This window comes from Lagenorhynchus albirostris, chromosome 19, assembly GCF_949774975.1.
Source record: "Lagenorhynchus albirostris chromosome 19, mLagAlb1.1, whole genome shotgun sequence".
Taxonomy (NCBI): Eukaryota; Metazoa; Chordata; class Mammalia; order Artiodactyla; family Delphinidae; genus Lagenorhynchus; species Lagenorhynchus albirostris.
Genome location: NC_083113.1, coordinates 3,155,737 through 3,170,467, shown reverse-complemented (window position 1 = coordinate 3,170,467; position 14,731 = coordinate 3,155,737). Strand labels below are relative to the sequence as shown.

General features: G+C 41.2%; 1 protein-coding gene across 5 annotated transcripts in view; it reads right to left on the bottom strand.

Moving 5' to 3' along the window:
• LOC132509362 (zinc finger protein 501-like) overlaps positions 1–14,731 on the bottom strand; it is a 46,750-nt gene that overhangs the window by 3,377 nt on the left and 28,642 nt on the right. For 4 of the 5 annotated variants that reach the window (XM_060130332.1, XM_060130333.1, XM_060130331.1 and 1 more), the window contains 2 exons: positions 14,585–14,704; positions 10,263–13,914 (listed from right to left, as the gene is read on the bottom strand). In XM_060130332.1, coding sequence (XP_059986315.1) covers positions 12,740–13,914; positions 14,585–14,704 — 1,295 coding nt within the window. In that variant the 3' untranslated portion in view covers positions 10,263–12,739. Of the gene's footprint in view, positions 1–801; positions 1,379–8,993; positions 13,915–14,584; positions 14,705–14,731 lie in introns of those variants that run through there. The other variant, XR_009536957.1, reaches the window with a different exon arrangement.

Genomic DNA, 14,731 nt, shown 5'->3' with positions numbered 1-14,731 from the left:
GCCTGGGGCAATTACTTCACACACTTTCCTCACATGCATATTACTCACTGAACCTCCTCATACATTACATGTCTACCATCATTCTCAGAACAGAAACCTCGTGCTACCATTCTAATTCTGCCCCCCTTGCTCTCTATCCTTATCAGTTGTTAACAGACCTACATGTCCTAGAGCACTCCCATCACAATCACATCCTCAAGCATTTGTATATACTAGCCCCATTACTAAGACAACCTTTCATGTCTCAGTCCGCTGGCTGCCAAAAATGGGAATCTGTCCATAAAACCTAGGATCTACAGACACCAAGTCCACGAAGACACCTGACACCAGTGCAGGGGCCATAAATGGTTCTGCTGAGCGAACCATTTAATATTTCAGGCAAAGACAAATACTCAAGAGAAAAATAAAGCATGTAAAAGAGGGCAGAAAACGTTATAGAGTTGTGCCATAAGGTCATGTGGATACCTTGAGAAAAGGCTGTCCAGAAGTGGGACAAAAAAGTGCAAAGCCTCTCTATCAGAGTCATATCTGGTGTGTATGAGCAGCATCCACAAGGCTAGTGTGACTGGAGCCCATTGAGCCAGAAGAATAAGGGATTGTGTTGGAGAGGAAATGGTTCTTTTCAAATTTTACTTTGGTTATATTAAAAATTATTACTTTATAAAAATCTCCACCTTACATAATCCATAGATTAAATTCTGATTTGGAATTATGCTAACATTACATAATAGGATTCAAGAATATATACTTTTTATACTTATCCACCATATTCTTTGATATATCCATTTTTTTCCCCCATACCTGTTCAGAGAGACTATCTGTAATTTCCTACTAGATTTCTTCTCCAGGGGTAGAGATCATGAACCACAATTTACTGAATTCACACTGAATATGACTCTCTGGAAAAGGGATTCTTGCCAGAATCAAAGTGCTTGGCCTCCAGCACTTGGGGATAACTGGGCATCATTGCTGACTCTTTAAACTTAAGAGAACTGCAACAAGCTATAGGACTTGACCTCTAGTCCATCTGCATTGTAGAAACACAGAAATACCTTATTGAGTTCTTAACATCTTGCATTATCACTTTTTACACTTACAATGTCACTTACAATGACAAAAAGTGATAATGACAAAGCATTATCACTTTTTACACTTACAATGATTCATTTTATCACCCTTAAAACAAGTATTTTAACAAGATAGCTTAATCGTTTATGATTTTCCACTAAAATAAGTATTATTCAGGAACTTCCCTGGTGGTCCAGTGATTAAAAATCTGCCTTCCAATGCAGGGGATGCAGGTTGGATCCCACATACTGTGGTGGGGCAACTGAGCCCATGTGCTTCAACGAAAGATCCTGTGTGCTGCAACTAAGACCTGACACAGCCAAAAATAAATAAAACAATACATAAGCATTATTTGAAGAGTACAATCACATTCTACCTGAAAAAGAATTCAGAGTAATGATAGTAAAGATGATTCAAAATCTCAGAAAAAGAATGGAAACAGATGGAGAAGATACAAGAAATGTTTAAAAGAAAGGTAGATTTGATGAACAATACAATACCTGAAATGAAAAATACACTGGAGGGATTCAATAGCAGGATAACTAAGGTAGAAGAACGACTAAGTGAGCTTGGATGACAGAGTGGTGGAAATAACAACATTTAATGAACCAACATTTGCATTATAAGGGTCGAAGAAGAGAAAGGGAAAGGGCCTGAGAAAATATTTGAGGAGATTACAGCCGAAAACATCCCTAACATGGGAAAGGAAACACCCGAGTCCAAGAAGTGCAGAGTCCCATACAGGATAAACCCAAGGAGAAACACACCAAAACACATATTAATCAAACTGATACAAATTAAACACAAAGGAAAAATATTAAAAGCAGCAAGGGAAAAGCAACAAATAACACACAAAGGAATGATAACCATAAGGCTATATCAGCTGATTTTTCAACAGAAACTCTGCAGGCCAAAGTGGCACAATATATATTTAAATGGTGAAAGGGAAAAAACCTACAACCAGCAATACTCTACTCAGCAAGGCTTTCATTCAGATTAGATGGAGAAATTAAAAGCTTTACAGACAAGACAAGCAAAAGCAAAGAGAATTCAGCACCACCAGACCAACTTTGCAAAAAGTGCTAAAAGAACTTCTCTAGGCAGAAAAGAAAAGGTCACAACTAGAAACAAGAAAATCACAAAAGGGAAAGCTCATCGGTAAAGGCAAACAGACAGTAAAAGAAGAAAACCAAAAAAAAAAAAAAAAAAAAAGAAGGAAACCATCCACACACGAAATATGATATCAAAACAGCAACCATGAGGAGTACAAATGCAGGAAATGGGAATTGCATTTGAAATTAAGACACCAGCACCTCAAAACAATCCTGTACATACATAGACTGCTATATAAAAACCACATAGATGCAGGGGACACGGGTTCAAGTCCTGGTCGGGTAAGATCGCACATGCCATGGAGCAAGTAAGCCTGTGTGCCACAACTACCGAGTGTGCACTCTAGAGCCCCCAAGCCACAATTACTGAGCTCACGTGCCTAGAGCCAATGCTCTGCAATGAGAAGCCATGTAAATGAAAAGCCTGCACACTGCAATGAAGAGTAGCTCCCAATTGCCGCAACTAGAGAAAGTCTGCACACAGCAACAAACACCCAACTCGGCCAAAAAGAAAAAAAAAGCATACAGGCAGACTGCAAACCAAAAAATTACAATAGGTTCAAAAAAGAAAAAAAAAAACCCCAAACACAACACTAAAGATAATCATCAAACCACAAGAGATGAAATCAAAAGGAAGGGAAGACAGAACACCAGACAAAAACAAATCCAAAGTTGGGGAACTATGATCCCTCAAGCCATGGGAAGAAGAAAAATAAAAGAAATTGCCTATATGAAATCCAAAGAAAGCTGGAGTAGCAATACTCATATCACACAAAATAGACTTTATGGTACAAGAGACAAAGAAGTACTGCAGAATGATCAAGGGATCAATCTATAATGAAAAAAACGCTAACAGCCATAAGAAGAGAAACTGACAGCAACACAATGATGGGGGGACTTTAACACCCCACTTACACCAATGGACAGATCATCCAGAGAATCAATATGGAAAAACAAGCCTTAAATGACACATTAGACAAGATGGCATTAATTGATATTTAAACCGCATTGCATCCAAAAGCAACTGAATACACATTCTTTTCAAGTATACCTAGAACATTCTCCAGGATAGAACACATCCTGGGCCACAAAGAAAACCTTGGCAAATTTACATGAAATCATATCAAGCACCTTGTCCATATGAGATTAGAAATAAATTACACAACGAACTATTAAAAAAAAAACCCACACATGGAGGCTGAACATGTTACTAAAAAACAATGGATCACTGAATACATGAAAGAAAATCAAAAACTACCTAGAGGGTTTCCCTGGTGGCTCAGTGGTTGAGAGTCCACCTGCCGATGCAGGGGACACAGTTTTGTGCCCCGGTATGGGAAGATCCCACATGACGCGGAGCAGCTGGGCCTGTGAGCCATGGCCCCTGAGCCTGCACATCCAGAGCCTGTGCTGTGCAAGGGGAGAGGCCACAACAGTGAGAGGCCTGCATACCACAAAAAAAAAAAAAAAACCACCTAGAGACAAAGGATGATGAAAACACACTGATCCAAAACTATGGGATGTAGCAAAAACAGTTCTAAGAGCGAAGTTTATAACAATACAATCTTTCCTCAGGAAACAAGAAAAATCTTCAATAAATAACCTAATCTTACTTACACCTAAAGCAAATAATAGCAAAGATCAATGAAACTAAAAGCTGTTTTTTTGAAAACATAAACCTTGCCAGAGTCATCAAGAACAACAGGTGAGGGCTCAAATCAATAAAAACGGACACCACAAAAATACAAAGGCTCCTAAGAGACTACTGCAAGCAACTATATACAATAAAATGGACAACCTAGAAGAAGTAGGCAAATTCCTAGAAAGATACAACCTACCAAGACTGAGCCAGGAAGAAAAAGAAAATATGAACAAACCACTGACCAGTACTGAAATTAAAACTGATTTAGAAAAAAACTTCCAACAAACAGAAAGGCCAGGACCAGATGGCCTCATAGAAGAACTTATCAAACATTTAAAAAGAAAACACCTATAAAAAACTGCAGAAGAGGAGACACTCCCAAGCTCATTCTGTGAGGTCATCATCACCCTGATATCAAAGCCAAACATACCACCCACACACAAGAAAATTACAGGCCAATATCACTGATGAACATACATGCAAAAACTCCTCAATAAAATACTAGCAAACTGACTACAACACATTAAAAGGATCATACACCATGATCAAGTAGGATTTACCCAGGGATGCAAGGATTCTTCAATATATGCAAATCAATCAATGTATACACCGTATTAACAAATTAAAGAATAAAACCTATATGATCATCTCAATAGATGCAGAAAAAGCTTTTGACAAAATTCAAAACTCATTTACGATAAAAACTCTCCAGAAAGTTGGCATGGGGGAACCTACCTCAACATAATAAAGGCCATATACAACAAACCCACAGCTAACATCATTCTCAACAGTGAAACACTGAAAGCATTTCCTCAAAGATCAGGTACAAGACAAGGATGTCCACTCCTGCCAATAGTTTCAGAAGTTCTAGCCACAGCAATCAGAGAACAAAAAGAAAAGAAATGCAAATTGGAAGTAGTAAAACTATCACTGTTTGCAGATGACATGATACTACTCAGAGAAAATCCTAAAGATGCTATCAGAAAACTACTATGCTCATCAGTGAATTTGGTAAACCTGCAGAATACAAAATGAATGCACAAAAATCTTGCATTCCTATACACTAACAATGAAAGATCAGAAAGAGAAATTAAGGAAACAATCCCATTCACCACTGCAACAAAAAGAATAAAATACCTAGGAATAAACCTACCTAAGGGGCTTCCCTGGTGGCGCAGTGGTTAAGAATCCACCTGCCAATGCAGGGGATGTGGGTTCGAGCCTTCGTCCGAGAAGATCCCACATGCCGCAGAACAGCTGAGCCCCCATACCATAACTACTGAAGCCTGCATGCCTAGAGCCTGTGCTCTGCAACAAGAAAAAAACGCCACTGCAACAAGAAGCCTACGCACCACCACGAGGAAGTAGCCCCTGCTCGGCACGACTAGAGAAAGCCTGCATGGAGCAACAAATACCTAATGCAGCCCAAGATAAATACATAAATAAATTTATTAAAATAATAATAAAAATAAACGTACCCAAGGAGGCCAAAGACCTGTACTCAGAAAACTGTAAGATGCTGATGAAAGCAATCAAACATGACATAAACAGAGAGATAGACCATGTTCTTGGATTGGAAGAATCTATATTGTGAAAATGACTATACTACCCAAAGCAGTCTACAGATTCAGTGTAGTCCCTAACAAATTACCAATGGCATTTTTCACAGAACTAGAACAAATAATTTTACCATTTGTATGGAAACAGAAAGACCTCGAATAGCCAAAGCAAGCCTGAGAAAGAAAAACGGAGCTGGAAGAATCAGGCTCCCTGACTCCAGACTATACTACAAAGTTAGAGTAACCAAAAGTTTGGCACTGGCACAAAAACAGAAATACAGATTGATGGAACAGGATAGATAGAAAGTCAAGAGATAAACCCACACACCTATGGTCACCTAATCTATGACCAAGGAGGCAAGAATGTAAAATGGAGAAAGGACAGTGTCTTCAATAAGTGGTGTTAGGAAAACTAGACAGCTACATGTAAAAGAATGAAATGAGAACACCCACTAACACCATACACAAAAATAAAGTCAAAATTGATTAAAGACCTAAGTGAAGGCCAGACACTATAAAACTCTTAGAGGAAAACATAGGCAGAACACTTTCGACATAAAGCGCAGCAAGATCTTTTTTGACCCACCTCCTAGAGTAATGAGAATAAAAACAAAAACAAATGGAACCTAATTAACCTTACGAGGTGCACAGCAAAGGAAACCATAAAAAAGACGAAAAGACAACCCACAAAATGGGAGAAAATATTTGCAAACGAAGCAACTGACAAGGGATTAATTTCCAAAATAATCAAACAGTTCATGCAGATCAGTATCGAAAAAAACACAAACAATCCAATCAATAAATTGGCAGAAGACCTAAATAGACATTTCTCCAAAGACATTCAGATGGGCAAATGCACATGAAAAGATGCTCAACATCACTACTATTAGAGAAATGTAAATAAAAACTACAGTGGGAACCACCTCACACTGGTCAGAATGGCCATCATCAAAAAGTCTACAAATAATAAATGCTGGAGAGGATGTGGAAAAATGGGAACCCTCCTACACTGCTGGTGGGAATGTAAATTGGTACAGCTGCTATGGAGAACAGTATAGAGGTTCCTTAAAAAACTAAATATAGAAGTACCATATAATCCAGCAATCCAACTCCTGTGCATATATCCATAGAAAACCACAATCTGAAAAGATACAAGCAGCACAATGTTTACTGCAGCACTATTTACAACAGCCAAGACATGGAAGCAACTTAAGTGTCCACCAATGGAGGAGTGGATAAAGATGTGGTACATATACACAATGGATAAAAAAACCATAAAAAAGAACAAAATAATGCCATCAGTAGCAACATGGATGGACCTAGAGACTGTCATACTGAGTGAAGTAAGTCAAACAGAAAAAGACATGATGATATTGCTAAAAAACAAAAAATAATAGAAATAAACTTATTTACAAAGCAGAAACAGAGCCACAGGTGTAGAAACAAACTTCTTGTTACTGGGGGAAAGCGGGGAGGGGGGGATAATTTGGGAGACTGGGATTGATATATACACACTACTATATATAAAACAGATAACTAATTAGGACTTACTTTATAGCACAGGGAACTCTACTCAGTACCCTGTAATGACCTATATGGGAGAAGACTCTAGAAAAGAATGAATATATGTATATTTATAAGCGATTTACTTTGCTGTACACTTGAAACTAACACAACATTGTAAATCAACTATACTCCAATAAAAATTATTTTAAAAACCCCAAAACCCTCTAAGTGTGTGTATGCTGTAAAACTGAGTTTATGTAATGTATAATAAGTCTGTATCAAAATCTAACAATGGGGTAGTTGAAAAATATGTATAATTTCATTCAAAGAACTAAGTTAAAATTAGTAAGAACAAAATTAAAAACTGGAAATGTTCATTTAAATAAATAATTTTAACATATATGCTAGATAAATGCATATGTACACAAGAACAGATGGCAGGTATGGCTATAAATACAGAAAGTAGACCAAAAAAAAAAAAAAAGAAGAAAAAAGAAACATGTAAACAAAGAAGAGCCTTCAACAAGGGGAACTTATAAAGACATTTTACTCATATACTCATATCTACAGAATACAGCACAAGAAAGGAAAATGAATGTGTTAGGGAACTGAAACCGCCCACCTTGGCCAGGCACAATGATAACCACTTGCCTGAATTGTCTCACAACAGGAAGTTCTGATAAAGAGGTGCTGCCTCTGAAAGCTAACTGGGAGAATTTGGGAGGGTCTGAAAGGAGGAGGGAAGAGATGATATGTCCTGCCTACCTCCCAGAATCCCCCTCACGCTGGAATCCACCTTGGCTGAGAGGTGAGTGCACCACCAGGAAGGACCCTGAGTCAGAACAACTGGCCATAGACAACCCGGAAACTAACCCTATTACCATAAAAGCTGAGATTGCGAGCATCATGGCAGAGCAATTCTCCTGGGTTCCCTACTGTGTTGCTCTTCGCCTAGGCACCCCTTTCCAATAAAGTCTCTTGCTTTGTCAGAATGTGTGTCTCCTTGGACAATTAATTTATGAGTGTTACACAAGTGCCCACTCTCAGACCCTGCAAGGGGTCCCCCTGAAACCATGCAACTCAGATTGGGACTTTACTTGATATCACACACCTGGTCTCAGGACTTAATGAACCTCAGGTTCTTGAAGTCTCCTCACAGAAAGAGTTCAGTGAGACAACGTGATAGGTAAGAATTGGATTTATTTAGCGAGGAACACACTCCACAGACAGAGTGTGGGCCATCTCAGAAGGCGAGAGGCCTCAAAATATGACGTGGTTACTTTTTATGTTCTACGTAATTTCACAGGCTGAGTGGGAGGATTATTCCAACTACTTCCCGGGAAGGGGCAGGTATTTCCAGGAATTGGGCCACCACCCACTTTTTGGCCTTTTAGAGTTAGCCTTAGAACTGGCAGGTCGCTGGTGGGTGTGTTATTTACATGCTCATGTATTACAATGGGAGTATAATGAGCCTCAAGATCCACTGGAAATCAAATCTTCCGCCATCTTGGACCTAATTGGTTCAAACCTGTTTGTTTTAGTCAAGTCCTATGGATATGTCATTCCTTTAAAGGCTGTGCCCTGCCCCTTCCCTCCTGTTTCACCTCTTTCTTCCACAAAGGGATAGCCATGAAAAACATGGGTAAAGTCACACCACATTGCGCAAAAGAAGAAAAACACATCATAAAACATATTACATTCATAAAAAACTTTTAAAACAAGCGAAACTAAACAAGACACGTCAAATAGTTTCCACATAGTTGGCAAAACTATCAAGAAAAGAAAGGAAATGCTTACTTCAAACAGCAGCCAATACATTAACTTGCTGGGGATGGGGATAATTGTTTGGAAAAATCCCACAGGCTGCTTCTGAGGTCCTATTTATATAGCAATTTTGGCCTGAGCGGTGATATTAATCTCAGAGCTTCTTCAACCGCACATTGAAGTCCTCTGCAGTTTTTTTTCCCAGGCAGGTCATATTTCAAACTTCGGAAAGCCAAGTTTTGGGGGTACAAATAATAACTATAGGACACTAGTAAAAGAACACAGATAAAACACTGCTGAATGAGAAGAGTTGGGGGAGGGCCCGGATGACGCAGCATTTACCTGAATCAGACACATCTGCGCCGGCGCCAGCGGAGTTTGTGGGTGAAGGTGGGGCCCGGGCACTGCGGCACCAACCGCCCGACAGAGTCAGGCCGGATAGCGCCCACGCCGAGCCTCAGACGAAGCTCAGAGAAGCGGGCACGGCGCCTTCCTGGCTCCCTGACCTCTGGCCTTCACAGCGTTGCGAAGTTCCCCGCCTGTGAACACAGCCGAGTTTACAAAATAACGACCTCAGTCGACGCCGGAAAAGCCGCCCAGACTCCGTCCTCTAGAACGGAAGTGACTCTTTCCTGAGCCTTCATTGGCCCAGGGGCGCCCACGAACTGGCGTAGTTTTTTTCCGGGTAATGCAGTTCACAGGCCTCTAGAACCTGTCAAGGGGTGGTGCTCCCCGCCTACAGGAAAAGCCCCGCCTCACTGCCCGGGCTCCTGGGAAAGTGTCCTGGAGGCTCTGAGGACGGGGGCGGAGTTTCACGCTTCTTAAAGGAGACGAACCCAGATTTCCATGGAATGTAGTCTTCGCTGGTCCCAGAGAGACAGCCATAATATTTCAGATGTTTCCGAAACCTACAAAACCAAACGGGCACATGATACCAGGTTGTCACTATGACACAAAGTTCATGCATCCATAGCTGGGGTCTATTAAACATTGTCTTATTGCTCTTCCAAAGGATGTAGCCTAAGGCTTTAGACCTCACTGTGTTAGGTCAGAGTCAAGAGAACATAGACTCCAGACAGGGAGCCATAGTGAACAAGACAGAGGAGGAATGTGGGGTGGCCATAAGCAGGTGGACCATGTGTTGCTTCTCTGGTTCCCTCATTAAAGAGTAGAGCCAGTGATGTCCCATTCAGGGACACCATTTTTGAACATGCATCTGTGAAGAAGCATGTAATGAAATACACCTGCACACAGCAATTACCTCACCTTTTCTCTAACTCTGATGGCCTTTCCCCACACCTAAGACCACACTGCCTCTTTATACCTTAAATATCTCAAGCACATCGCCTCCGGGAAGGTGGATCTGAGACTTCTTCTAGCTCCCGGCTTGGCTGCCTTCTCCCCTGCAAACATTGGCATCTCAGTGTTTGGCTTCTTGCGCCGCTGATGCAGTAAAAACCTCATATTCACTGTTTGGAATTGCCCACAGTTGGAGTATTCATACCAGGGAAATTGGCAAACACAACAATCAAGGTTCGGTTAGTTGTTTTATACGTGTCTAGACTTAAAGTAACGGACACTATGTTAATAATGAGGACCATACATGATGAATAACGATGTGAGCACATTTATTCCACCCAGCGAAGTCATTGAAGAAGTCAAGCTCCAACAGGTTTTTGCCTTCTCAGTTAATAATAAAAGACAGACATTTTATCAAAGAAACATACACCTGGCAAATAAACACAAAAATGTTCAACATCATGAATCATTAGGGAAATGCAATCAGACCATAGTGAGACACCTCTACACATTTAAACAGGTAATACTGAAACACTAGCCACATCAACCAAGTACTAGAGAGGAATACAGGAAAACCGGAATGCTCCCATACTGTGAATGGCACACAAAAGGGTATAGTCATTGAATTTTGAATATGAAACCATACGTACATATAATTTATTAAACTTATCTGTCATAGACAAAAAGGATACAAACCACAAAAACCCATCCTTTAACAGATGTACGGATAAACAGTCAGTGGGTGGTATATCCAAACAGTATATTTTTCAGGAAAAAAAATGAATTATACTTATCAGCAACTTAAATGATTCTCAAAATAATTATGCATCATGAAAAAGAGACAAATATAAAAGTAAACATTAAGACCCCAATGATATTAAGTGTAGAAAACACTAATTGAATGGGAAAAAAGTAAATCAATACTAGTTGCCTGGGAGTCCTGGGAGAAATGTCAGAAGGTGGATATGGGAGTGATGGATGTTTGTAATTACGATGGTTCTGTGGGTTTACACATATTAAAACTTAACCAAGCTGTACATTTTAGGTATGTTCAGTTCAGCACATACCAACTATACAGCTCAATTAAATTTAATAAAAATTGGATTCACATAAAAAATCTGAATCTTTTCTGAATCTCCTTTTCAGTAGAACTCTGGCAACCACATGTTAACCCCATCACATCTCCTTGTCTAACGGGAGGGATTCTGTTGTGGTAGCAGTGAAGACTGGTGAGCAATGAAAGGTGTTTCCACGTGAGTTATCCAGGAACTGCCTGCATCCTAAAAACCACATGCCTGGACTACACGATTTCCACTTTTATTACCCATTATCTTTGCTATGCACCAATGGCCTTGAGATAAACAATCTGAAGATGCTACGGGATCTCAAAACCTTTACATTATTTAGCCTGACACTGACTGGGACCTCAGGAGAGAAACCACTCTGTATCTCCTGAGAATTTTTGCAAAAACATTATCTTAAACAGCCACAGTCAAGGGAACATTCATGGATGCAATTTTAGAATAGGTTCATCTCTTTTTGTTTGCTAGTCACTCCCTATTAATTCCCTGTTTCTGTACCAAATATGGTTCCCATCTGATGTCTGTAATCTAATGCTCAGCAAAAGCAGCCTACCATGTTATGGACATTATGGCACATGGCTCTTTTCCAGCTGGACCTAGAGAACTTCTCTTGAACAGTACTGGGGTCATGATCTGACATCCCATGTGAAAAAAGAGAACTTATGCAGCTCCAAAAAACACTGGTGGTTCATAAAACTGTCCTCATCTCAGGGTGACCTTGGGACCCACCAAAAATTCTAACATCCAGGTCACATTAGTCCCAGAGCCCTGTAGTCTACCCCAGGAGGCTTTGGACAACAATTCAAATTAGATCAAAACTGGAGTGAAAACCATTCTCCGCCATGATACTATCCTTATTGAAGAAAACAAAGATTGGAACACACACAAAAGACGTGGCTTAAACTATAGTCTTTATTTTTTCACAGAGTAGAGCAAATGGAGGCAGATAGTTCCCAAACAGGGTGATCTGGAGCTAGAAACATCCATCGTGAGCATGACATGAGACAATACCACCAAGGAAAGTAAACTGTAAGCTGCCAAGGGAACCCACATTGGGTCACAGTGGTCAAAGCTGCTTAGGTCCTGTCCTTGACAGAAGAGCATGACAACACCCAAGTGCTCAGGCTATTCATGCTTCCCTCCAGAGAACAGGACAGCACAAAGCTCTACCTACCCTGATCACAATGCGATGACTGATGCCCAGTACTGGGATCTGCCACTTGGGAGAGGTAAAAAACTTACAGTGATATTGAGTCCAGCAAGGGGCTTGCACAGGTTAGAAAGTAGAGTATAGCTCCTGAAAAGCTTCCTATGAAGCCAGTACTCATAGGCAATCTGCACACGAGGGCTGTTCAGATGTATGGCATTCAACTTCCAGTTGATGACTTCCTCAGAGAGTCTATTCAGTATGCTGTATTAACTAAGGAGACAACTCATTCACTGCTCTCATCTCATTTGAAGGCCCTTCTCTAGATGAACTTTCTGGTATCAAATAAGGTAAGACCTTTGGCTGAAAGCTTTCCTACATTTTCTGTACTCATAGGGTCTATCTGAGCTGTGAAGTTTCTAGTGCTCAGTCAGAGCAGACCTTTGACAGAAAACTTTTCCACATCTGCTGCACTGATGAGGCCTTTCTGGGGTGTGAGTTTTCGGTGTTGAGTAAGCTGGATGCTTTGGCCAAAGAATTCTCCTCATTCAGAATTCTCCTCATATGGTTTTTCTCCAATGTGAACCCTGGTGCTTAATAAGAGTAGAGCTTTGGCTAAAACACTTTCCACATTCACTGCACTTATAAGGCCTTTCGCCAGTGTGAACTCTCTGGTGCGTAGTGAGAATAGAGTTTTGGCTAAAACATTTCCCACATTCACTGCACTTGTAAGTCTTTGCTCCAGTGTGAATTCTCTGGTGGACCTGAAGGTGGGCCCTTTGCCTAAAGGACTTCCCACATTCACTACACTCATAAGGCCTTTCCCCAGTGTGAATTCTTCTATGTTTAATGAGGCTGGCGATGTACCTAAAGACTTTCCCACATTCACTGCACTCATAAGGCCTCTCTCCAGTGTGGACTCTCTGATGCTGAACAAGCATGCGTTTATAGGTGAAGGCTTTTCTGCATTCTCCACATTCATAAGGTCTCTCTCCAGTGTGGACTCTCTGGTGCTGAATAAGTTTGCTTTTAGTAATGAAGGTTTTCCCACATTCACTGCACTCGTAAGGCTTGGCTCCAGTGTGAATTCTCTGGTGAACAATAAGTTGGGCGTTTTGTCTAAAGAACTTCCCACATTCTCTACACTCATAAGGCCTTTCCCCAGTGTGAATTCTTCTATGTATAACAAGGTTGGAGTTGCATCTAAAGACTTTCCCACATTCACTGCATTCATAAGGTCTTTCTCCAGTGTGGACTCTCTGGTGCTGAGCAAGCCTGTATTTACGGCAGAAGGCTTTCCCACATTCACTGCACTTGTAACGCTTTTCTCCATTGTGAAAGGCCTCTACAAACTTGGTGTCCTTTTGTGGAGTGACCTGGTGCTGGAGAAGGCCAGAGCTACAAGGGAAATCCTTCCCAGACTCCTGGAATGTGAAAGACTTCTTGGATGCATGGACAGTGTGGCTCTTCATAAAGGTCTTACCCACGTCTCTTCTAAAGAGTTCCTCTCCAGTGTGCTGGTGAAACTGCACACCTGCCCCACAGAGTTTCTGGCCAGGGTTTGTGCCAAGGTCCTCAGCTAGATGCAAACCACCTTCTAAGGACAGGCAGCACGTCTGCCAGGGATAGGACTTCAGGGTGGACAGGTCTGCCTCTGAAGTATTTATTTGTGGCACTTCTACAGAAACATTCTGCTCAGAAGGTGTCTGCTTGTTCTCTGCTATATACCAACACCCTGAAAGCAGAGAAATACGGGTAAACTTGACATAGGATTTTGGTATAAGGAGGCAGCCCCATCACAAATGTTTGTCTGACATAGAAAGGAATAAATCTATGGGACTGTTTTCAAGACAAGAAGTTGCAGGGAGGCTAGGCAAGCCTTGCTGTACAGTACTGACCCTCTACACATCACAGGACAGGGAGCACTCACCAGGCAAATGACAGAAGGATGCGGTGGAATGCATAAAGGAGCTAGGGGTCCACAACTCATTCCTCCAGGAACAGTTTTCACTAGGACCTTGGCTGCTGGTGACATGTGTGTGCTATGTGGAAAGCTGTGTCCAGGTCCAGGAAAATCTGATTTTCACTAAGTAGCTGGCGTTCAAGGACTATTTTGAGGAGAGGTGCAGACCTCATGAAACATTAAGTGTAGGTGAACAGTGGAAAGCACAGCAGAGGGAGGATGGAGAGGAACAATTAGGAGTGGAAGACAGAGAGGTGAGGGATAATTCTGGGTTGGAAGTCAGAGGAAAAATCACAGGAGGCAAGTGTCAAGGATGGAGGAGAAACAGAAATGAGGTACACAGTCACTGGCCTTGACACCAAAACAGTGTTGGGTATGGGACATGTTCCTGATATGATGTGAATCAAACCATGATGTCACTTCCTCCCCCAATGCTAATTACCAGGGCCAGGCCATATTTGAGCCCCTCTTGCTCTGTCTGGAGTCATGTCCACTCTGTCATGTACCCAGGGTTCTCCTCTCAGCTCCAGCTGGACAACATGGTACCTAGAAGATGAAAGTCCTAAGAGAAAGACACAACAGGTGAACA